The 25,024-nt window shown below is 44.2% G+C and overlaps 1 protein-coding gene across 2 annotated transcripts in view; it reads right to left on the bottom strand.

Annotated features, from left to right (window-relative positions):
• SLC16A2 (solute carrier family 16 member 2) overlaps nt 1-23,286 on the bottom strand; it is a 115,525-nt gene extending 92,239 nt beyond the window's left edge. The window contains exon 1 of one of the 2 annotated variants that reach the window (XM_082609882.1): nt 22,697-23,286. In XM_082609882.1, the coding sequence (XP_082466008.1) occupies nt 22,697-23,132 (436 nt within the window). In that variant the 5' untranslated portion in view covers nt 23,133-23,286. The remainder of the gene's footprint in view (nt 1-22,696) is intronic. The other variant, XM_082609883.1, reaches the window with a different exon arrangement.
• Nucleotides 23,287-25,024: the final 1,738 nt, after the last annotated feature.

The raw sequence follows: 25,024 nt of genomic DNA, 5'->3' as shown, positions 1-25,024 counted from the left end.
CAGGATCACTAATTTGAAATCCTTGGAGAAGTCAGGGCTCAGGGAAGGGGGGATGGTCTCCTAGTCATCTGCAGGCAGGAGATCCTCACCATTCCCCATCTCTACTATGACTGTACTCAGTCATCCCAACTGGTCACCAGAATTTTAACTTGCTAATATTTAGAGCCTCCCATAGGGGGCCCTTACTGGGACCTGCTGGTATTTGTCCTCCCCTCCCCCACCCCAAAAGATGAACCCTCCTTCCAAGTAACAGGATGGGAGGTCCCAATGGGCAAGGAGGTCAAGGGGCTTGGCAGGATAAGCTCTTAGGAGGCAGGACACAGAGCACCATGTTGTAGATAGAGCTGTTTGGATTCAAAATTGTTGTATGTGTATGTGTAGACCACTCACAGTCATTGGTTCCCTCCAGAATTTAAGGAGGAGCTTATAGGCTGATGTGGCCAGTGCAGGATTACCCAACAGGTGGACTAAGTATGAGTTTAGGGCATCAATGAAGCAAGAGCACCCAAAAATGAAAAAGTTATAAATTTAATGAATTGCTTCAGAATTCAGCAGTTGGAAAAACAGTGCTGCAAGCCTCTAAAGGTATTAATCTGGTCCTGGGAATGACCAACATCAGAGAAGCCTGGTATCTTGAGAAGGCACCTTTACCTCCAAAATTCCTGAATGAGTAATGCTAAGCTCCCTTGGGCTCACTTGGGGTTACATTAGCTTACTAGACAGATAACAAGAACAGCAAATGCTTATATGTGCCAGTAAAAGCACTTACTATGTGCCAGACACTGTTCTGAGGTATATATAACTCACTTAACAACCCTACTGGTAAGTACTCTTGTTATCCTCCCTTACGCATGACGAACTAGTGGCACAGAGAGGTTAAGTGCCTTGCCTAAGGACACACAGCTGGTAAATGGTGGAGCCAGGACTTACCCAGGCAGTTTGGCTCCAGGGTCAGTCAGTGCTCACTCAAGAGGGCTCCAAGAAAGGAGGACTCTCAGTGGTACTTTTCCCATAAGACACGAACTCCCTTTAAAAAAAAATAAAGCTAAGATCGTATAAAAGTGATATTAAAGTAGAGAATATTCAGGAAAGATGTCCAGGCATGTTGACTCAGCATATCATAATCTGTCCCACCAAATCTCAGTTTCACATTGAGGTACTTGCTCACTTGTGCACACATGCTCTCTCTTTGCCTCTCTTGGGTGGAATTCTTCAAGGAGATAAGATAGAGACCATGGGATAGCTATCATTTCCAAAACTCACCTTTTCTCAAATCAGGGAGGATCTGTTTTCAATTTTCATCAGAGAAGTTGTTCTCTTACACTCACTGTCTCACCATTCCTTATAACCTCTGACCCCTTGCCAGGAAGCACCCAAGACCTCTTTGGTTTATAGAAACCGTTGGTTCTAAGCACCACTACGTTTCTAGGACGTCCAGCTTTTTCATTGTTTAAGTGGAGAAATTAAGGCCCAGAAAGGGAAAGGGACTTGTCAAGGTCACAAAGACAGTAGCAGAGCCAGAAGCAGAAATTGGCTCTCCTGACTCCCAGTCCAGTGCTCTTTCTTGATCCCAGCCAGCAGGCCTTAGCTATGGCCCAGATCCCTCCTTCCATGACACTTATTTCTGTCCCCCTTAGCTTTTTGACTCCCAATTTGTTTCAGGCTGCTATCAAGTTTAGGAAAAACTGTTCCAAGTTTCAGGGAGCTCCTACATCTCTGCCCCCATGGAACATGGAATTGGGAGACCTGGTTTCTAGTCTCAGCTCTGCTAAATATTAAGTATATGAGACGTTGGGCCACTCACTTGCCCTCAATCTGCTCTCCATTTTCTGCAACTGTAAAATGGGACTATGGTTCTCTACACAGCCCTTCCCTGCCATGAACTTTTCCTTAACTAACACAAACCACATTGAATTTTCATTTTCCAGAACCCCTTAACGCACCACTTGTTGTGATCAAAGAAGTTGGCACATAATGAGATTCAACTGAGTATTTTATTTCATAACTGTCTCTGTTGCAAGGATAAACATCAATTAAGATGTAAACTACAAATGTACCACACAGAGAAGGGATTATTGTCACTCAGTTGTCTCTCTCTCTTCTGGGGCTCATAGCATCAGACCTGTTTGGGACTCAGGGTGAGAGGCTGAGAGCTGCTGCCACTTCTGCTCTCAGGCCCTTTATCCCTCTTCTTGGAGCTCTTAGGAAAAGTACCTGGCTGCTGACATGGAAGAGCAGGTGGTGTAGGCTGAGTGGGCTATGCCACAAGCCACTTGTAGGCACCTCATTCTGTCGCCCAATGTCCAGGCATCCCCCTGTCCCATACCCTTTTCTCTAAATGTCCTCAGTATTTTCCTCTCCTCCTTCCCTTCCACTCCACTCCACCTGCTGGGTCAGGGACTTCCAGAGGGCAAAGACCCAGACATTGAGTAACAACCAAACTGTCCAATTCACAACCTTCAGCCGACCACTGCCCAATTCATAGGCTCCTCTCCACTTAGCTAAGTCCCTTTTCAAGTTACAACTCTACCAGCAAAATTTCATTGATTCCTCTGGCCCTCACATTCATCTCTCCTTTTCCACATCACCACAGCAAAATTGCATTCAATTTTATATATACATATTTTTGCTACTTAGCAGTGATCTGTGGTTGTTTGGTATGTTATGTCTTCTCAAAGAAATTATAAACTTCTTGAGGAACACCTGTCCTTCTCTTGTTCATCCAAGGTCCAGCCTCCTAACACATAATAAACACCTATTGACTTGAATTGAACCAACATCAATTGAATTGAAGATGAAGAGTATGGGGAAGGCTTGTGAGCAAGGAGTGAACTATTTACTGAACACTTAGTATGTGTTAGGCTGTATGCTAGATGCTTTATATGCCTCCTCTCATTTACTCTCCACACCAATAATGACAGATGTTATTATTATCCCTATTTTACAAATGAGAAAACTCAGACTTCAAGAAGTTAAAACCTTTGTCAACGCCAGCCATATGGTGAGTATTTGAATCTAGTGCTGTTTGATTCCAAAGCCTATATTCAAAGATTGATTACAGCTTGAATGCTTATTAGCAAAGTGCTGAATAAATAAATTATGACATACCCATATAATGGAATACTGTGCAGTTATTAAAAAAGTGAGGATTTTATGCACTTAATGTGTAATAATATCCAAGATATATATATATATATATTTTGTGTGTGTGTGTGTGTGTGTGTGTGTGGTACGCGGGCCTCTCACTGCTGTGGCCTCTCCCACTGCGGAGCACAGGCTCCGGATGCACAGGCTCAGCAGCCATGGCTCACGAGCCCAGCCGCCCCATGGGATGCGGGATCTTCCTGGACCGGGGCACGAACCCGTGTCCCCTGCATCGGCAGGCGGACTCTCAACCACTGCGCCACCAGGGAAGCCCCAAGATATATCTTGAAGTATAGAAGGCAAGGTGGAGGATATGTGAATTAAAGGCTACCATTGTGTTTTTAAAATAGGATGTATACACACATATACAACTGCTTGTAAATATACAGAATATCTCTGGAAGGACACCCCAGAAAACACTGGTGGCCTCTAGGGAGGGGAAGAAGGTAGGCACAAGACAGTGTAGGAGAGACACTTTTTAGCATCATACCTCTTGAATTCTGTCTCAGATTAAATAAATAAAATTACATTTATTACAACACAATACAATCTCTTTCCACAAAGTAGTGCCTGGGGATTAACTTTAGAAAAGTTCAGGGAAAGATGAAGGGGGCAGGATGCCAGTTATTGAGCTGGGGAACCCCCAAGGTGGCAGACAGCCCACCCCTTACACCCATTCCCCAACTCCTCTTATAAACCAACCTTCACTACAATCATCTACCTGTAATACTGATTGAGGTTACATCTTTCCAGATCTCAGTTCTCTCCCTGTAAAATGGAAACCAAATGGTTAGGAATAGGTAGTCTAAAATGCCTTCCAGTTCACACATTTAAATAACTGAAAGTCAAGATGGTATGTCCTAGTATATTTGAAATATTAGTCTCAAAGAAGGACTTGGGGATTTTGTTTTGTTGTTTACAACAAGAAAGAAAAACATTTTCATTGTGAAATGGTATAAACATTTGTCTACTAAATGGTATTAATGGAAGCTCCATAAGTGTTCACTGAAATGCTGCTCAAAACTGCTATTGTAGAGAAACCAAGATGGAGATGGAGGAGGAGGACATGGAGGTCATCTTAACACAAATGCATCAAGAATACATCTACAGATGGAACAATTCTCACAGAACACCGGCTGAACATTAGCAGAAGACCTTGGACAATGGAAAGGACAATAAAGATCCTCGCATAACCAGGTAGGACAAAAGAAAGAAGGAAGAAAGAAGAAGAGAGGAAGCAGTAAGGGATCTGCACCCCTAGGGGGCAGCTGAAACAGAGGAGAGGGTCCCACATCTGGGGAAGCCCCCTCACCAATGGGGAAATCAGTCGGGACAGAAGGAGAGCATCTGAGGCTGTAAGAGGAGGATGAAATGGCCAGTCTGTGGCAGAAAGGACAGAGTGAGACCTGCACAGACAGTCTGTGCCACAGCCCTGTGCACCCCAGACCGGAACGTGTGTCCACCAGTGCACACAGAGGCTGAGAGCTGGAACGTGGGAATTGGAGAGCAAACCCGGGGGGAGGACTGCAGTTGGCTGTGAGGAGACAGCCTGAGGGGACCAGAGGGAGGAAATCCATAACTAGGAATGCTTGTGTAGGAAACCCAGACTGCCACAGAAGCAAGGCGCCACTGTTGAGTGATACGCAGCGGGTGGAGCTGCCATTGCAATCTCTCTCTCCCCACACGCCAGCCCCCAGCCCTGCCAGGCCCTAGGAAAAGCCCCCACCAGGGCTAACTTTCTCGTGCCTGCCACCAGGCACTGAGAAAAGCCCCCACCAGGGCTGACCTTCTCACACCTGATGTCAGGCACTAGGAAAGGCTCCCATTAAGGCCAGATCTCTCATGCCCATGGTCACCGGCTTCCCCACACACCTGTTGCTGCCAGGGCCCCTGGACCCAGGCATTTCATGCCACCTCCGTGCCCTGTCCTCACCAGGGCAGATCCGAGTGCTCCAGGACAGCCTCAGGAGCAGAGTCCTGTGGGTGGTCCACACGCAGAGGTGGGGTCATAGCTGAGCCCCAGGGCGGGGCGACTAGGAAGAGGAACAAAAATTTTTCCATGCAGTAGCACAAGCTGCAGATTAAATCCCCACAGTGGGCTTGGTAATATCTTGCATCTATGGAATATCTGAATGGACAACAGGTGGTCGCAAAACTGAAACCACTCTAGCTCTAGCAGCTGTGGACTTTGGGGACTAGTACATGCAGGAGTTATGCCAGGTCAGAGTCTGAGCTGCCCCCACAGTGCCCACAAAGGGACCAGAGACCTACCTAAAGGTTTTGGAGGGCTTCCTGGGGAGGTGGAGGTTGACTGTGACTCATGGTGGGGGCAAGGACACTGACAGCTGAAACCCCAGGAAAATATAATTATTACTATTTCGTTTTATGTGTTGTCTTGTTCTGTTGTTGTTTTTTATTACTTTTTAAAATTTCATTTAGTTTTTTAAATTTTTTATATACTTTTAATTTTTTTATTTCTATGCCTATGTTGCTTCTTTTGTTGTTCTTTGTTTTTTCCTGTTTTTTTAATTTCCTTTGTTCTATTTTGTTTTTACCTTTTTTTCCCCTTTGTTCTATTTGTTCTTACCTTTTTTTAATCTTTTTTAAAATATTTTTTGTGTGTTTGTACTGTTTTCTTTGCCGTTTCCTTCAGTTGCCATTGTGCTTTTGTTTTGTTTTATATTTTTGTTTTTGTTAGTTTTGTTTTTAATAATTTGATTTCATTTTGGGATTCTTTTGTTTGTCTGGTTATTCTCTTGTTTATTGTTTTCTCTGTTTTTGTTTCTTATCTTGTGTGTGTTTGTTTTTTTGTTTGTCTGTTTCTGTTTTTTCGGTTTTGCTTTTACCTTTGTCTGGGGTTCCGTTTGTCTGTTCATTTGATTGTCTATTTTTAATTGTTGTTGTCATTGTTTGCTAGATTTTGTCTTTGTTATTGTCTTGGGTTTTGTATGTCTGTTTTACATCATGCCCTTTTTTTCCTTTTCATTTTTTGCCATTTCTGCCAAGCTGTGTGGCTTGTGGGGTTTTGGTTCCCAGGCCAGGGTTGGGCTTGAGCCTCTGGGGTAGGAGTGCCAAGTCCAGGATGCTGGAACACCAGAGAATTCCTGACCCCAGGGAATGTTAGTCAGTGAGAACTCTCCCAGAGGTCTCCATCTCAACTCCAAGAACCAGTTCCACTCAACTGCCTGCAGGCTTCAGTGCTGAATGACACACACCAAATAACAAGCAAGACAAGAACACAAACCCAACAATCAGCAGACAGGCTGCCTAAAGTCATATTAAGCCCACAGACACCCTAAGACACAAAACCTGATGCAGCTCTGCCCATAAGAGGCCAAAGGTCAAGCACCACACACCAAACTGCAGGCACCAGTCCCTCCCACCAGGAAGCCTACACAAGCCACTGGAACAACCTCATCCAATGGGGAAAGACACCAGAAGCAAGAGGAATTATGACCCTACAGCCGGCAGAGAGGAGACCTCAAACACAGAAAGTTAAACAAAATGAGAAGACAGAGAAATATGTTGCAAACAAAGGAGCAAGGTAAAAACCCATAAGAAGAAATAAATAAAGAGGAAATATGCAGTCTACCTAAAAAAGAATTCAGAGTAATGACAGAACAGATGATCCAAAATCTTGGAAATAGAATGGAGAAAACAGAAGAAACGTTTAATAAGGACCTAGAAGAACTATAGAACAAACTGTGATGAACAACACAATAAATGAAATTAAAAATACAACAAAGGGCTTCCCTGGAGGCGCAGTGTTTGAGAATCTGCCTGCCAATGCAGGGAACGCGGGTTCGATCCCTGGGCCGGGAAGATCCCACATGCCATGGAGCAACTAAGCTCGTGTGCCACAAGTACTGAGCCTGTGCTCTACAGCCCGTGAGCCACAACTACTGAGCCCGTGTCTCACAACTACTGAAGCCCACGCACCTAGAGCCCGTTCTCCACAATGAGGGAAGCCACTGAAATGAGAAGCCCATGCAATGCAATGAAGAGTAGCCCCCACTCGCCGCAACTAGAGAAAGCACACGTGCAGCAACGAAGACCCAACACAGCCAAAAATAAATAAATAAAATTAAAAAAAAAAAAACACCTAAAGGGCTGTCTTTTGGTCTTGTTTAAGGTTTCCTTTGCTGTGCAAAACCTTTTAAGTTTCATTAGGTCCCATTTGTTTATTTTTGTTTTTATTTCCATTTCTCTAGGAGGTGGGTCAAAAAAGGATCTTGCTGTGATTTATGTCATAGAGTTTTCTACCTATGTTTTACTCTAAGAGTTTTATAGTCTCTGGCATTACATTTAGGTCTTTAATCCATTTTGAGCTTATTTTTGTGTATGGTGTTAGGGAGTGCTCTAATCTCATACTTTTACATGTCCCTATCCAGTTTTCCCCGCACCACTTGTTGAACAAACTATCTTTTCTCCATTGTATATTGTTGCCTCCTTTATAAAAGATAAGGTGACCATATGTGCATGGATTTATCTCTGGGTTTCTATCCTATTCCACTGATCTATATTTCTTTCTTGTGCCAGTACCATACTGTCTTGATTACTGTAGCTTTGTAGTATAGTCTGAACTCAGGGAGCCTGATTGCTCCAGCTCCGTTTTTCTTTCTCAAGATTCCTTTGGCTCTTTGGGGTCTTTTGTGTTTCCATACAAATTGTGAAATTTTTTGTTCTAGTTCTGTGAAAAATGACATTGGTAGTTTGATTGTGATTGCACTGAGTCTGTAGATTACTTTGAGTAGTATAGTCATTTCCACAATGTTGATTCTTCCAATCCAAGAACATGGTATGTCTCTCCATCTGTTTGTATCATCTTTAATCTCCATCTGTTTGTATCATCTTTAATTTCTTTCATCAGTTTCTTACAGTTTTCTGCATACAGGTCTTTTGTCTCCTTAGGTAGGTTTATTCCTTGGTATTTTATTCTTTTTGTTGCAAATGTAAATGGGAGTGTTTCCTTAATTTCTCTTTCAGACTTTTCATCCTTAGTGTACAGGACTGCAAGAGATTTCTGTGCACTAATTTTGTATCCTGCTACTCTACCAAAGTCATTGATTAGCTCTAGTAGTTTTCTGGTAGCATGTTTAGGATTCTCTATGTATAGAATCATGTCATCTGGAAACAGTGACAGTTTTATTTCTTCTTTTCTGATTTAGATTTCTTTTATTTCCTTTTCTTCTCTGATTGCTGTGGCTAAAACTTCCAAAACTGAGTAAGAGTGGTGAGAGTGGGCAACCTTGTCTTGTTCCTGATCTTAGAGGAAATGGTTTCAGTTTTTCACCATTGAGAACGATGTTGGCTGTGGGTCTGTCATATATGGCCTTTATTATGTTGAGGTAGGTTCCCTCTATGCCCACTTTCTGGAGAGTTTTTATCATAAATGGGTGTTGAATTTTGTCAAAAGCTTTTTCTGCGTTTATTGAGATGATCATACGGTTTTTCTCCTTCAATCTGTTAATATGGTGTATCACATTGATTGATTTGTGTATATTGAAGAATCCTTACATTCCTGGGATAAACCCTACTTGATCATGGTGTATGATCCTTTTAATGTGCTGTTGGATTCTGTTTAGTAATATTTTGTTGAGGTTATTCGCATCTATGTTCATCAGTGATATTGGCCTGTAGTTTTCTTTTTTGTGACATCTTCGTCTGGTTTTGGTATCAGGGTGATGGTGGTCTCGTAGAATGAGTTTGGGAGTGTTCCTCCCTCTGGTATATTTTGGAAGAGTTTGAGAAGGATAGGTGTTAGCTCATCTCTAAACGTTTGATAGAATTTACCTGTGAAGCCATCTGGTCCTGGGCTTTTGTTTGTTGGAAGATTTTTAATCACAGATTCAATATCAGTACTTGTGATTGGTCTGTTCATATTTTCTATTTCTTTCTGGTTCAGTCTTGGAAGGTTGTGCTTTTCTAAGAATTTGTCTATTTCTTCCATGTTGTCCATTATATTGGCATATAGTTGCTTGCAGTAATCTCTCACGATCCTTTGTACTTCTTCAGTGTCAGCTGTTACTTCTCCTTTTTCATTTCTAATTCTGTTGACCTGAGTCTTCTCTCTTTTTTTCTTGATGAGTCTGGATAATGGTTTATCAATTTCCTTTATCCTCTCAAAGAACCAGCTTTTAGTTTTATTGATCTTTGCTATTGTTTCAATTGTTTTTCATTTATTTCTGATCTGATCTTTATGATTTCTTTCCTTTTGCTAACTTTGTTTTTTTGTTTGGTTGCTTCTTTTTCTATCTCTAATTGCTTTAGGTGTAAGGTTAGGTTGTTTATTTGAGATTTTTCTTGTTTCTTGAGGTAGGATTGTATTGTTATAGACTTCCCTCTTAGGACTGCTTTTGTTGCATCCATAGGTTTTGGGTCGTCGTGTTTTCCTTGTCATTTGTTTCTAGGTATTTTTTTATTTCCGTTTTGATTTCTTCAGTGATCTCTTGGTTATTTAGTAGCATAATGTTTAGCCTCCATGTGTTTGTATTTTTTAGTTTTTTCTTGCAATTGATATCTATTCTCATAGTGTTGTGGTCGGAAAAGGTACTTGATATGATTTCAATTTCCTTAAATTTACCACGGCTTCATTTGTGACCCAAGATATTTGCAAATGAAGCAACTGGCAAAGGATTAATCTCCAAAATATACAAGCAGCTCATGCAGCTCGATATCAAAAAAACAAGCAACCCAATCCAAAAATGGGCAGAAGACCTAAACAGACATTTCTCCAAAGAAGATATACAGATTGCCAACAAACACATGAAAGGATGCTCAACATCACTAATCATTACAGAAATGCAAGTCAAAACTATAATGAGGTATCACCTCACACTGGTCAGAATGGCCATCATCAAAAAATCTAGAAACAATAAATGCTGGAGAGGGTGTGCAGAATTGGCAACTCTCTTGCACTGGTGGTGGGAATGTAAATTGATACAGCCACTATGGAGAACAGTATGGAGCTTCCTTAAAAAACTACAAATAGAACTACCATATGACCCAGCAATCCCACTACTGGGCCTATACCCTGAGAAAACCATAATTCAAAAAGAGACATGTACCAAAATGTTCATTGCAACTCTATTTACAATAGCCCAGAGGTGGAAACAACCTTAGTGTCAGATGAATGGATAAAGAAGATGTGGCACATATATACAATGGAATATTACTCAGCCATAAAAAGAAATGAAATTGAGCTATTTGTAATGAGGTGGATAGACCTAGTGTCTGTCATACAGAGTGAAGTAAGTCAGAAAGAGGAAGACAAATACTGTATGCTAACACATATATATGGAATTTAAGAAAAAAAATATGTCATGAAGAACCTAGGGGTAAAACAGGAATAAAGACACAGACCTACTTGAGAATGGACTTGAGGATATGGCGAGGGGGAAGGGGAAGCTGTGACAAAGCGAGAGAGAGGCATGGACATATATACACTACCAGACGTAAAATAGATAGCTAGTGGGAAGCAGCCGCATAGCACAGGGAGATCAGCTCGGTGCTTTGTGACCACCTAGAGGGGTGGGATAGGGAGGGTGGGAGGGAGGGAGATGCAAGAGGGAAGAGATATGGGAACATATGTATATGTAGAACTGATTCACTTTGTTATAAAGCAGAAACTAATAAAAATAAATAAATAAATAAAAATTTAAAAAATAAAAAAAGAACCACCATATGACCTGCAATCCCAGTCCTGGGCAAATACCCTGAGAAAACCATAATTCAGAAAGAGTCATGTACCACCAAAATGTTCATTGCAGCTCTATTTACAATACTCAGGACATGGAAGCAACCTAAGTGTCCACTGACAGATGAATGGATAAAGAAGATGTGGAATATATATACAACGGAATATTACTCAGCCATAAAAAGAAACGAAATTGAGATATTTGTAGTGAGTTGGATGGACATAGAGACTGTCATACAGAGTGAAGTAAGTCAGAAAGGGAAAAACAAATATCATATGCTAACACATATATTTGGAATCTAAAAAAAAAAATGGTTCTGAAGAACCTAGTGGCAGGACAGGAATAAAGACTCAGACCTACTAGAGCATGGACTTGAGGACACAGGGAGGGGGAAGGGTAAGCTGGGACAAAGTGAGAGAGTAACATTGACATATATACACTACCAAATGTAAAATAGGTAACTAGTGGGAAGCAGCTGCATAGCACAAAGGAGATCAGCTCGGTGCCTTATGACAACCTAGAGGGATGGGATAGGGAGGATGGGAGGGAAATGCAAGAGGGAGGGTATATGGGGATATATGTATACATGTAGGTGCTACACTTTGTTATACAGCAGAAACTAATGCAACATTGGAAAGCAATTAAACTCCAATAAATTTCTTTAAAAACTACACTAGAAGGAATCAATAGCAGAATAACTGAGGCAGAAGAACAGATAAGTGAGTTGGAAGATAGAATGGTGGAAATCACTGCCACAGACCAGAATAAAAAATACTGAATGAAAAGGATTGAGACCAGTCCCAGAGACCTCTGGGAGAATATTAAACACACCAACATTCAAATTATAGGGGTTCCAGAAAAAATAGAGAAATAGAAAGGGTCTGAGAAAATACTTGAAGAGATTATACTTGAAAACTTCCCTAACATGGGAAAGGAAATAGTAAGTCAAGTCCAGGAAGTGCAGAGAGTCCCATACAGGATGAACCCAAGAAGAAACATGCTGAGACACATATTAATCAAACTATCAAAAATTAAATACAAAGAAAAAATATTAAAAGAAGCAAGGGAAACCAACATATAACATACAAAGGAACACCCAGAAGGTTATCAGCTGATATTTCAGCAGAAACTCTACAGGCCAGAGGAGTGGCAGAATATATTTAAAGTGATGAAAAGGAAGAATCTACAACCAAGATTACTCTACCCAGCAAGGCTCTCATTCATATTCAAGGGAGAAATCAAAAGTTTTACAGACAAGCAAAAGCTAAGAGAATACAGCACCACGAGACCAGCTTTGCAACAAATGCTAAAAGAACTTCTCTAGTAAGGAAACACAAGAGAAGAAAAAGACCTACAAAAAGAAAACCAAAACAATTAAGAAAATGGTATTAGAAACAAACATATCATTACCTTAAATGTAAATGGATTAAAGGTTCCAACCAAAAGGCACAGACTGGCTTAGTAGATACAGAAACAAGACCTGTATATATGTTGTCTATAAGAGACCCACCTCAGACCTGGGAACGTATACACACTGACAGTGAGGGGATGGAAAAAGATATTCCATGCAAGTGGAAATCAAAAGAGAGTTGGAGTAACAATACTCATATCAGACAAAATAGACTTCAAAATAAAGACTGTCACAAGAGACAAGGAAGGACACTACATAATGAACAAGGGATCAATCCAGGAAGAAGATATAAAAATTGTAAATATTTATGCACCCAACAGAGGAGCACCTCAATACATAAGGCAAATGCTAATAGCCATAAAAGGGGAAATTGATAGTACCACAATAATAGTGGGGGACTTGACTCTCCAATTACACCAATGGATAGATCATGCAGACAGAAAATTAATAAGGAAACACAAGCCTTAAATGACACATTAGACCAGATAGACTTAATTGATATTTCTGGGACATTCCATCCCAAAGCAGCAGAATAGTTTCTTCTCAAGTGTGCATGGAACATTCTACAGGGTAGATCACATCTTGGGTCTCAAAGCAAGCATCAGTAATTTAAGAAAATTGAAATCATATCAAGCATCTTTTCCAACCACAATGTTATGAGACTAGAAATCAATTACAGGAAAAAAAAACTATAGAAAACACAAACACATGGAAGCTAAACAATACATTACTAAATAACTAAGAGCTCACTGAAGCTATCAAAAAGGAAATCAAAAAATACCTAGAAACAAATGACAATGAAAACATGACAACCCGAAACCCATAGGATGCAGCAAAAGCAGTTCTAAGAAGGAAGTTTAAACCAATACAATCCTACCTCAAGAAACAAGAAAAATCTGAAATAAGTAACCTAATCTTAAACCAAAAGCAACTAGAGAAAGAACACCAAACAAAACCCAAAGTTATTAGAAGGAAAGAAATCATAAAGATCATAGCAGAAATAAATGAAATAGAAGCAAAGATCAATAAAACTAAAAGCTGGGTCTTTGAGAAGATACACAAAATTGATAAACCTTTAGCTAGACTCATCAAGATAAAAAGGGAGATTTTAATTTCAATAAAATTAGAAACGAAACTAAACGAAATTAGAAACAAAAAAGAAGTTACAACTGATACCACAGAAATACAAAGGATCATAAGAGACTCTTACAGGTGACTATATGCCAATAAAATGAACAACCTGGGAGAAATGGACAAATTCTTAGAAATGTACAAACTTCCAATACTGAACCAGGAAGAAATAGAAAATATGAACAGACCAATCACAAGTAATGAAATTGAAACTTTGATTAGAAACCTTCCAACAAACAAAAGTCCAGGACCAGATGGCTTCACCAGCGAATTTTATCAAACGTTTAGAGAAGAGCTAACACCTATCCTTCTCAAGCTCTTCCAAAAAATTGCAGAGGGAGGAACATACCCAAACTCATTCTACAAGGCCACCATCACCCTGCTACTAGAACCAGACAAAGATATCCCCAAAAAAGAAAATTACAGGCCAATTTCACTGATGAACATAGATGCAAAAATCCTCAACATAACACTAGCAAGGAGAATCCAACAACACATTAAAAGGATCATACACCATTATCAAGTGGCATTTATCCCAGGGATGCAAGGAATTTTTAATATTTGCAAATAATTCAGTGTGATACACCATATTAACAAACTGAAGAACAAAAACCATATGATCATCTCAATAGATTCAGAAAAAGCTTTTGACAAAATTCAACACCCATTTATGATAAAAAGTCTCCAGAAAGTGGGCATACAGGGAACCTACCTCAACATAATAAAGGCTATATATGACAAACCCACAGCAAACATTATTCTCAATGGTGAAAAACTGCAAGCATTTCCTCTAAAATCAGGAACAAGACAAGGGTCCCTACTTTTCCACTATTATTCAACATAGTTTTGGAAGTCCTAGACATGGTAATTAGAGAAGAAAAAGAAATAAAAAGAATCCAAATTGGCAAAGAAGAAGTACAACTGTCACTGTTTGGAGATGACATCATACTATACATAGAAAATCCTAAAGATGACACCAGAAAATTACTAAAGCTCATTAATGAATCTGGTAAAGTTGCAGGATACAAAATTAATACACAGAAATCTCTTGCAATCCTATACACTAACAACAAAAGATCAGAAACAAATTAAGGAAACAATCCCATTTACCATTGCAATGAAAAGAATAAAATGCCTAGGAATAAACTTACCTAAGGAGGCAAAAGGCCTATATGCAGAAAACTATAAGATACTGATGAAAGAAATCAAAGACGACACAAACAGATGGAAAGTTAGACCATGTTCTTGGATTGGAAAAATCAATACTGTGAAAATGACTACACTACCCAAAGCAATCTACAGATTCAATGCAATCCCTATCAAATTACCAATGGCATTTTTCACAGAACTAGAACAAAAATTTTACAATTTGTATGGAAACACAAAAGACCTCGTATAGCAAAAGCAATCTTGAGAATAAAAAGAAAAAGAGCTGGAGGAATCAGGTTCCCTGACTTCAGACTATACTACAGAACTATAGTAATCAAAACACTATGGTACTGACACAAAAACAGAAATACAGATCAATGCAAGAGGATAGAAAGTCCAGAGATAAACCCACGCACCTATGGTCACCTAATCTATGACACGGGAGGCAAGAATATATAATGGAGCAAAGACAGCCCCTTCAATAAGTGGTGCTGGGAAAACTGGACAGCTACATGGAAAAGAATTAAATTAGAACACTCCCTAATACCATACACAAAAATAAACTCAAAATGGATTAAAGCCATAAATATAAGGCCAGACACTATAAAACTCTTAGAGGAAAACATAGGCAGAACACTCTTTGATATTAATCGCAGCAAGATTTTTTTGACCCACATCCTAGAGTAATGAGAATAAAAACAAAAATAAAGAAATGGGACCTAATTAAACTTAAAGCTTTTGCACAGCAAAGGAAACCATAAACAAGACGAAATGACAACCCTTAGGATGGGAGAAAATATTTGCAAATGAAGCAACTGACAAAGGATCAATCTCCCAAATATACAAACAGCTCATGCAGCTCAATATCAAAAATACAAACAACCCAATCGAAGAATGGGTGGAAGACCTAAATAGACATTTCTCTATGGAAGACATACAGATGGCCAATGAACAGATGAAGAAATGCTCAACATCACTAATTATTAGAGAAATGCAAATCAAAACTACAATGAGATATCACCTCACCCCAGTCAGAATGGCCATCAACACAAAATCTACAAACAACAAATGCTGGAGAGGGTGTGCAGAAAAGGGAACCCTCTTGCACTGTTGGTGGGAATGTAAATTGATACAGCTACTATGGAAAGCAGTATGGAGGTTCCTTAAAAAGCTAAAAATAGAACTACCATGTGACCCAGCAATCCCACTACTGGGCATATACCCTTAGAAAACCATAATTCAAGAAGATACATGCACCCAGTGTTCATTGCAGCACTATTTACAATAACCGGGACATGGGAGAAACCTAAATGTCCATCAACAGAGAAATGGAGAAAGAAGATGTGGTATACATATATACAATGGAATATTACTCAGCCATAAAAAGGAATGAAATTAGGTCATCTGTAGAGACATGGATGGACCTAGAGACTGTCATATAGAGTGAAGTAAGTCAGAAAGAGGAAAATAAATACCATATATTAATGCATATATGTGGAATCTGAAAAAATTGGTATAGACAATCTTATTTACAAAGCAGAAATAGATACAAAGTGGGGGGGGTGAATTGGGAGATTGCGATTGACACTTATATACTATTGATACTATGTATAAAATAGATAACAAATGATAACCTAGTGTATAGCACAGGGAACTCTACCTAGTGCTCTCTGCTGATCTAAATGGGAAGGAAATCCAAAAAAGAGGGGATGTATGTATACTTACAGCTGATTCACTTTGCTGTACAGCAGAAACTAACAGTTTTAAAGCAACTATACTCCAATAAAAAATTTTTAAAAACCTGCTGTTGCAGTCCTCCTCCACATCTCTGGCTTTCTGTGGCCTCTGTTCTCTGGGGCTATCCTGTTTAGAACATAAGGAAATTGGCCCACTCCGAAACTGAATACAAAGGAGCAAGGCCCCTTCTTTGCTTAATGTCCCCTGGCCCAGACCTTCTGACCCTAAATATCCCTTTCCTTCTTCTCACTACCTGCAGGAGAACAGAGGCTCTGTGAGAGACCCTCGGGAGGAAGTGACACCCTAACTCCACCCACCATCTGCCCCCAATGCGCAGCAATTCCTATTTAAAAACTCAGTCCTTGACTCAAAGGAGGTTTGTGAGCTCCTGCCAAGAGCTGTAAATATTTCAACATGCCTTGTTTCCTTGAATGTATATGACCTGGGATCTGACCCCTCCTCTCCCTGGGCTCCTAGAGAATTGAGGAACAAAGAAAACATTGCCAGTCCTTAGCTACAGGATACCCGGGTAAAACTGCAGAAGAATACAGAGGAGAGATGGGGAAGAGATGGCGTGGGGAGGTGGAAGGTGGAGAGGAGGGGTTGATTCCTCTTCCAGAAATATTTAGAGAAAGGTATAGCAACTCACTTTCTAGGAGTTGGAAAAGGTTACTGGATGATGATGATGATGATGGCGATAATAATAATACCAACCCCTTCACAATTTACAAATGTCTTTCACATACAGAATCTCATGTGACCCTTCATAGTCCTATAAAAGTAAATGCTGTCAATCTCACTATGAAGATGAGAACACTGAAGCCTTGAAAGGTTATGTGACTTATTCAGGCTAACCAACTAAAAAGAGACAGTTTCTCTGGCCCTGTTTTGGACCCAAGGACCATGACTCTGGGTAGAGTAAGATGGGTGGTTAGAAGAGTATGTCATGTATCACAAGACTGTGAGACTTTTGTTTACTAAACCCTTTCTTGGTCATCTCTTTTTATCCCTTAGTCATAAGGATGCCCTGAGGCTACAGGAATTGAATACTCTGCAGCAGTCTTCCTTGGTAGCTGTGCTCCTCCCATCTTTAGTATGTATTAGGTGATATCTAAAGGCAGGAGTTCTGGTCTCATACTCTGGGTTCAAATCTTGGCTCTGCTATTATTTGCTATATGAGCTAAGCAAGCTACTTAACTCCTGTGCATCTTTCTCTTTATCTGTGAAATGGAGGAAATAATAGTACCTACCTCATAGAGTTGTTCAGAATTTAAATGGGTTGGTACATGTAAAGTGCTTAACATAATGCCTAGCACAGAATTAATTGCTAAATCCTAAATAAATGTTAGCAATTTCTATTGTTATTATTACTATTATTATTACTACTATTAGGGTGCTTGATGGAAGTAAGAAGCTAAATGTCAAAGAAATAACACTGTAGAAGAGCAGCTATCACTAGGTTGTATGCTCTGTGTCTTTTCCCCCATAATAGGGAAAGCTTATAGGGAGCCATCTCCATACTTCTACCCAGTCCTCTTGGGATCAGTGGCAACCCCACATGAGGGGCATGGGTGATGAACAGAAGAAGAGTTCTTTTCTTTGTGAGAAGCTCAGTTACCCAAACAAGTGACTGAACTTGTGACCTGAGTCTCATCGGCACTATGTTCTAAGCAACTGTGCTAATTGGCCCAGACAGACATCACACACCCAGCTATACACACGTACACACAGGTCTGGACACATGGGTGCATGCACATACCCTTCCAGCCTGGGTTAGAAGGTGGGTGGACAGATCCACAGGATAACTTAGACAAGGAGACTGTGTGGGGACTGCTAGTTTAGTGACCTTTCCTTTCCTTTTTTCCCTTCAGCTGCATGGAAGCAGGGAAGCAACTAACCTGGGAGTTTCACTTCCTCCCTCTCCATCCTCACTTTTGACTCTAGTTAGGACATGGGTGTCTGTCTCCTCCCCCCTTCGACTCCTCTACAATCGATTCTGCAGTATCTTTTGGCAAGAAAAGAGATGATAGGGGCTCAAACTAGAATGAAGAGTTCTATTCTATCGAGAACCCCTGAAGCTACTGAAAACCAATCTGAAGTCTCTGGAAGTTCAGTTGTCTGAGGAATTGAGGGACAACAATAGTGAGGATTTGAAGAGGAATGGTACAACTGACCAGGACATTTGTTGAATACTATTGAGTAAGACCTGCTACAATGCTATCTCTTTGACTGGGGTCCTGGGGCTGTGAAAAAAGGAGGTGTGGAAATGATGAAAAGTGTTTCATAGCAGCTATCTTACTGCAAAAATCCAGAGGTGATAGCTTCTACACTCTTGAGTGCTTCACAGGAAGTCACCCTTCCCCAAGAAAGTGGAGAATAAGAGAGGAGAAAGGGGAAAAGGGAAAAGATACTTCCACAGGATGTGTGGGAATGGGCCTGAGATCCAGTCTGGAGTGAGGCCTGTACAACATCCAAACCCCAGTTGTTCCTCTAATTGAGTGAGGGAAAGAAGAGAGAACAATACTGGGAGCAAAGGGATGGCGTATGAGCAGAGGTATTACAAATGCACTGTGAAAATAGGAGGAGCCAAGAAAATGTGTGGTTGGGACAGCCAGTTTTAGCCCTTCTTCTACCAACCCCAGAAACAAGCAAACAAGAGGACAGAGAAAGACAAGACTCCCAGGGTGAAGAACATGTACTTCCTCAAGCCACTTAAGCAGGCCACATTCCCTACCCACAAAATAAGCGCCAAGTGATTTCACACTGGTAATCATAGTACCTTGACTTCAAGGCAAATTATTAGACATCCCTAGGCTTAGTCCTCTGTCATCCTTAAAACGGGAGAGGGCTGGAGTATTCTAAACCCTCTTCCCAATAACCTTTCAATACCAAGAGGGATGCAGGATAAGGAGAGGATGGAAGCAGAAAGAAACTTACAATAAATGTTTCCAAGCCCCACTGTTGGGGAGTTGCAAAGAGTCCATGCCAAGAGGTACAATCCAGGCTGGCCATATTCTCTCCATCACTCTTACCTAGCAAGTTTCCCAATCTGGGCCCTTTGCACTAGTCCCCCACAACCCCTACAGAAGCTTCTGTTACATTAAACCTAATTCTGTAAACAGATGAGAAAAGACTTTTTTCAGATAGAATACTCATAATCCATGGCTTGAGGTGTAGAGTGTGTGTGTGTGTGTGTGTGTGTGTGTGTGTGTGTGTGTGTGTTTTATGAATAAAGCTTTTTCTCTAAGGTTTACTCATTCAATCCCAGGTGAAATAATTCCTTTCAAAACAGGAAATCCCACTCCATCTTTCACACAATCTGAAAAGAATAAATGATTCTTTCTTTTCAAAATGCAATAAAACAAAAAGATGTTGATGGGAAAGGCAGCATACCCTCCTGGGAAACTGGTCTGCTCAAAAGGTCCAGATGACATCCTTTATATATTTCTGTAAATGTTGATACTCCATCTGTTTGTTTACTCTTCATGGCACTGCAGGAAATATTTCCAAAGCAAGTATAAATTCAGGGAAAAGGAGAGAGAGCTCTGTGCCTGCTACTTCAGTAGCCACACTCTCAGCTAAGCCCTGAGTGAAGCTGAAGTTGCCCAGAAATTGTGAATACTCAATATGGCCTTCTCTAGGATGGCAAGCAGCAGCCCTCTCATACCCACTACAAGGCAGCAGGCCTTAGCCAGCTATAAAGATGCCCTGTCTGAAGCCCCCTGAAGGAAAACACCGTATTGCACTTAGGAATACTGGTTTACTCTTCTATCCTGAAGTAACAGCAAACCAAGATCATACTAACAATGCATTTTTTTTCTTTTTTTTACATCTTTATTGGAGTATAATTGCTTTACAGTGGTGTGTTAGTTTCTGCTTTATAACAAAGTGAATCAGTTATACATATACATATGTTCCCATATCTCTTCCCTCTTGCGTCTCCCTCCCTCCCATCCTCCCTATCCCACCCCTCTAGGTGGTCACAATGCACCAGCTGATCTCCCTGTGCTATGCGGCTGCTTCCCACTAGCTATCTATTTTACGTTTGGTAGTGTATATATGTCCATGCCACTCTCTCACTTTGTCACAGCTTTTCTGAGAAATGAGAATGAGCTGTGGAAAATTAAGTTTCAGGAGAGACACATACAGCAAGGACCCAAGCCAAAGTAGTCTGTGACCCTGGGGACATACCAAATTCCTCTCTGTTCTTCCCTGACCTATACTCACCATAATTTAAACTGGTAACCCCAGCCCCTCAATGGACCTAGTCTGTGTCAGAACACACACCAGCCACACCTCTGCACAGCTCACTGCTACCCCCCCTTCCCAGCTGCACTGTGATGTCTTGACCGGAAAGTCTCAGCCAGCCCTCCCCCTGAGTCCCCTATGATCACCTACTTTGAAGTTTGTTCACCAGCAGTGAACCTCTTCCTGGTAAAATAGTGGTTTTTCCAAGTTTTATTACACACTCCTAAGGCCCCAGCTCTAGGCCTGCTCACATCACATGAATGCCAGGGCCTAGCTTCAGCCCACCCCCCATTACCTCCCATGAAGTTTTACCCAGACTTTGCCACTAACCCCGAAGGCCAACAGCCTGCCTTTAACCACAGGGCAATGCTCAGCAGGTGCCCTCCAAGGTAACCTAGGCAACAGCCAGAGGCCCTACACTGGCTTCCTTCCCAAGAGCCCCTGAACCGCATCAAAGCAGGGAAAATGTAGTCCCAGGGGTGAGTGTGACAGTGACCTTCCGCCCAAATGTTGTTCCATACAGTCAGGGACCCCCTCCACTCAGGCGTCAACGCAGCCTGGGCAGTCCCGAGATTGCCTTGGACAGCCATTGCCGCACAATTGAACTTTCAAGTGGGGCCCGCACACTAGAACGCCAATGGATCACAAGGTCAGAGGCACCAAGAGTCCCAAAACCTCTTAAAGGGCAGCCTAGCAAACTAAAAAAAAGAAAAAAAGAAAAAAAAAAAAAAGAAAAGAAAGAGTCCTTGGTTGAGAGCCGTAGGAGAGGCTCTCCAAGGGCCCAGGGAATCCACAGGTGGATGCCCCCAGAATTCAAGGTTTCTATTCACTAAATGATCCCCAGGCTCCCTCAAAGAGCAGCAGAAGTACGTGTTTGGGGGTGGCGAGAGGAGGGAACCCTTCAGTTCCAGGGCAACACTTATTCTGAGCTGCGTTTTAAAAAGCCACGTATTCTAAGCTGCAAACTTGCGGCGGGTCTCCAGTGGAGCTGTCCTGAGGAACCACAAGAGGGAGTGAGCCTTGAGGAAGACGGCATCCCAAGCCCCTCGGCTCGCTCCCGAGACTCCTCATGAGAACGGCTGAGGGGCTTCGCCGGCGGCTTGCTGAGAAAGCGGGATGGCTACTTTGACTTCTCCGAGTCCACAGTCAGGCTCAACGGGAGGAGCACACAAGCCTGTGGTCCTGTGGACGCGGGCCTGAAGAGCGAGAGCTATGCCCCCAGCCCTGCTTGTCTTAGGGAAGAAGACCAAGTCAGCACCACACGAAGGCAGGAGGGGTGGAGGCCGGCATTCCGGCTAAAGACTAACGAGTCACCCAGCGGATAGCGGAGAGGCGCGGGGCGCCAGGCAGGGCAAGGCTGAGATTGGGGGCGGTGCGAAGTGAGCCTCAGGGCCCAGTCTGCCAGCCGCCTCACGCCTCTCTGGCAGGACCGCGGAGACTGCCTCCCTGCCTGCTTTGGGGTTCAGCTCAGAGGGCACAGAGATCCGCTCGCTCCCTCAGAGTGGCAGAGGACGGCCGGGCCCGGTTGGGCCGTAAGCACCTCGGGCAAATAGACGCGCGCACACCCCCCACTCGCACTCCTTCCCTCCCTTCCTCTCTCTCCTGCAGATACACACGCCTGCCATGTGTTAAGAGTCTTCGCTCAGCCACCAGGATTCCTACAGTGTTTTTGACAGAAAACACCTCCGCGCCCCGTACAGGAACAGGGGCCGCTGTGGAGATCTGCGGTACAGTGTTTCTCTCAAAGTCCTCCCAACCTCCAAACTCTCTCCTCTCTCCATGTCTACGCACTCCACACCCGCCCCCCAAAAAAACAAAAAACAAAAAATCCACAACAACATTCTGAAAATATTTTCCCCCAGTACACACGCTCAGAGTACTTTAAACAAACCCGAAAGGTGCGTCTGGATATGTCTCAGAGCAAAAAAGTTCATTCCTTGCGTATGATCAATGAAGGTCCCCGGTCCCACCCCCGGGACTTCTTGCGCCTAGTCTCCACAGCCGAGGCTGCCCAGAGCCCGGCAACCGGCGCTCTAGCAGCGCCACGGGCAAGGGGCAAGGGGGAGGAGTCCAAGCGGCGCGCTAGAGGGGTGCCTCGGACCAGGAGGTATAGGATCGGCGGCAGCCGGAGCGGACACCCTTGCCTAGAGTGCCAGGTGGGGCGCGCGGAGCTGCTCACCTGCTTGGAACTCCACTTGGCGATTTTTCTCTCTTTCCTCCTGCAGCAACATGGAGTAGAGAATCCCGAAGGAGTTCTGGATGCCAAAGATGGAGCCGTTGCACCAGGTGGCAGCGAAGACCACCATCCAGCCGAAGCCACCTTCGGGGGGCTGGAAGCCGCGCGCGGTGCCGCGGGTCTCCACGGTGGGCGTGGGCTCGGGTTCGTGCACCGGCTCAGGCTCAAACTCCAGCTCCGGCAGTGGTGCAGGGTCCGGTAAGGGCTGGGGCTCCGGCTGGGGCTCTGGCTGGGGCTCGGGTGGGGGTACTGGCACGGGCTCGGGCTCCGGCTCCGGCTCCGGCTCTGGCTCGGGGCTACCCACCCGCTCCTGCTGTTCCTGGTCTGCCTCCCGCCAGGGCCCCTTAGCTTCCTCGCTCGCCGGGCTTTGCAGCGCCATCGCGGCCGGGGGACTGTGGCTGCTCGGGCCGGAGGAGCCGCTGTGTGGCTGGTACTTGTTTCTGCTGCTGCTGCTCCAAGCGCTGCTACTGCTGCCTCCTCCTCCCGGCTCCGCGCCCCAGCTGGCCAGCCTGTCCCGAGACAGACGGTCCCTCGAGCCCTCTCCTCCTCCTCCCCCATCCCCCCTCCTCCTCTCCCCATGTCATCTCTCTCCTCCCCCTCCTCCTCCTCTCCCTTCCCCCCAACCTCTTCCTCCCTCAACAGACAGCCGCTACAGCCTCTCTCTTCTCCCCAGCCCTTCCTCCTCCTCCTCATACTTGCCTACCTACTCAATCCGCAGCTGTCTCCCTCAACTCCCTTTCCAAACTACTGAATCCTGTTCTCCTTGTCCAGAAGCCCAGTAGAGGGATAGTTAAAATGGAAAAACGAGAGCATAAACTATCCTGTTCCTCTGCCCCCTCCTCCCTGCAGGCTCCAAACGAGCACTGATCAACCCAGAACCCCCAGGGAAGACCCCGCCTGTTCCTTGCTCCCACTCTCTCCTTTCTCACAAGTAGCCTGGAACTGGGGTGGCCCCAGGGACCCCAGGACGAGAGGTGGCCCTTGAGAGACCCCACCCCGCCCTCAGTAGTGCCTATGCCCCGCCTTGGGTTTGAGGGGGACTTGGAAGGGACACCCAAGCTTGGACAGAGGGTGGGCACAGTCTTCTCGAGCCCGGGGGCTCAGCCCTCCACAGTCCTGCGCAACACCCCCCCCCCATCCCCGTCTCTCCCCCTCCACCCCCGCCCTTCCCGGCAAATCCCTGGCGGGGCACGGATGGGAGGAGGCGGCCCGGCAGCGAGGCCCGCCTCTCCGGGCAGTCAATCAGGGCTTTGTTTGCGCCAACCTGGAGCCCAGAGGAGCCGTAGAGGGCCGGGTCTGGGCCGGGGGCCGGGCCAGGTAGGGAGGGAGGTGCAGTGGCACCGGAGGGAGCCGGGCCCGGGCGGGGCGGGAGCTAGAGCTCAGCTCAGGCTCCTCCCGGCTCTCTGTCCCGCATTGGGGAACTGGGAGTCAGGGCCATGTCCAGCCGCCAGTTCGGGCAAGGGCCGCTCAGCCCCCAACATCCCAGCTGGGCTGGTCCCCCGGGCCTCCGCCGCGGCTTTTCGGGCGCTCGGGAACTCGGCCGAGGCGCTAGCCGAGGGATGTCTTCCCAGCACCCACCGCGCCCTTCCGCCCACCTCGGGCATAGAGACACCAGAATCCCGGTGAATGTCCCAGACTAAGGCCCTAGCCCCGCGAGGGTATGGGAGAGTTTGCTCCCTACGGAGTGCGCGGCTCCCGGGAGGCGGGAGGGGTGATCTGCCCTGCGGGCGGCTGGGCTCCCTGCCGCAGTGCACGGCTGTTTCCAGCCTCAGCCCTCGGGGCCGGCCCCAGCGATCCCGGGAAGCTCTGCCTCCCCTAAGGGCCCGCGCGTCTAATGCACTAATCATGAGTTCGTGGTGTGGTTACCAAGCTACTTCGCTCCCCACCAGCGGGAGGGCAAGCGCCAAGCCCTTTCTACCCAGCATCTCATTAACCTTCTTGCTGGGTGAAAAGACTGCATGGCAGGTGAAAATGCAGCTCAGGGCTGTGACAGATGCCCAGGAACACAGTCATTAAGAACCTGAACGCGGGCTGAGCTGAGCGGGAGGGTAGGGGTGTCCCAAGTAGCTTGCCGTGCCGTGAAAGGAATCGGCCATAATTCACAAATCACGGGGGCCATGCCAGTCAGCAAAGCAGGCATTGCTAGAGGAATAGAGCATTCCCTTATTGCCCGGAGGTGAGTATTTTTATCACCTGCTTTTTCCAAGCAGGAAGGCAGAGGCTCAACGAAATCAAGGCGTTTATTAGCCGAAGGTCCTGGGAAAAGTCAAG

Source organism: Mesoplodon mirus, assembly GCF_964341445.2.
Source record: "Mesoplodon mirus genome assembly, chromosome: X".
NCBI classification, from domain to species: Eukaryota; Metazoa; Chordata; class Mammalia; order Artiodactyla; family Ziphiidae; genus Mesoplodon; species Mesoplodon mirus.
Note: the sequence above shows the minus strand (reverse complement) of the source record. Positions and strands in the feature narration are given on the sequence as shown.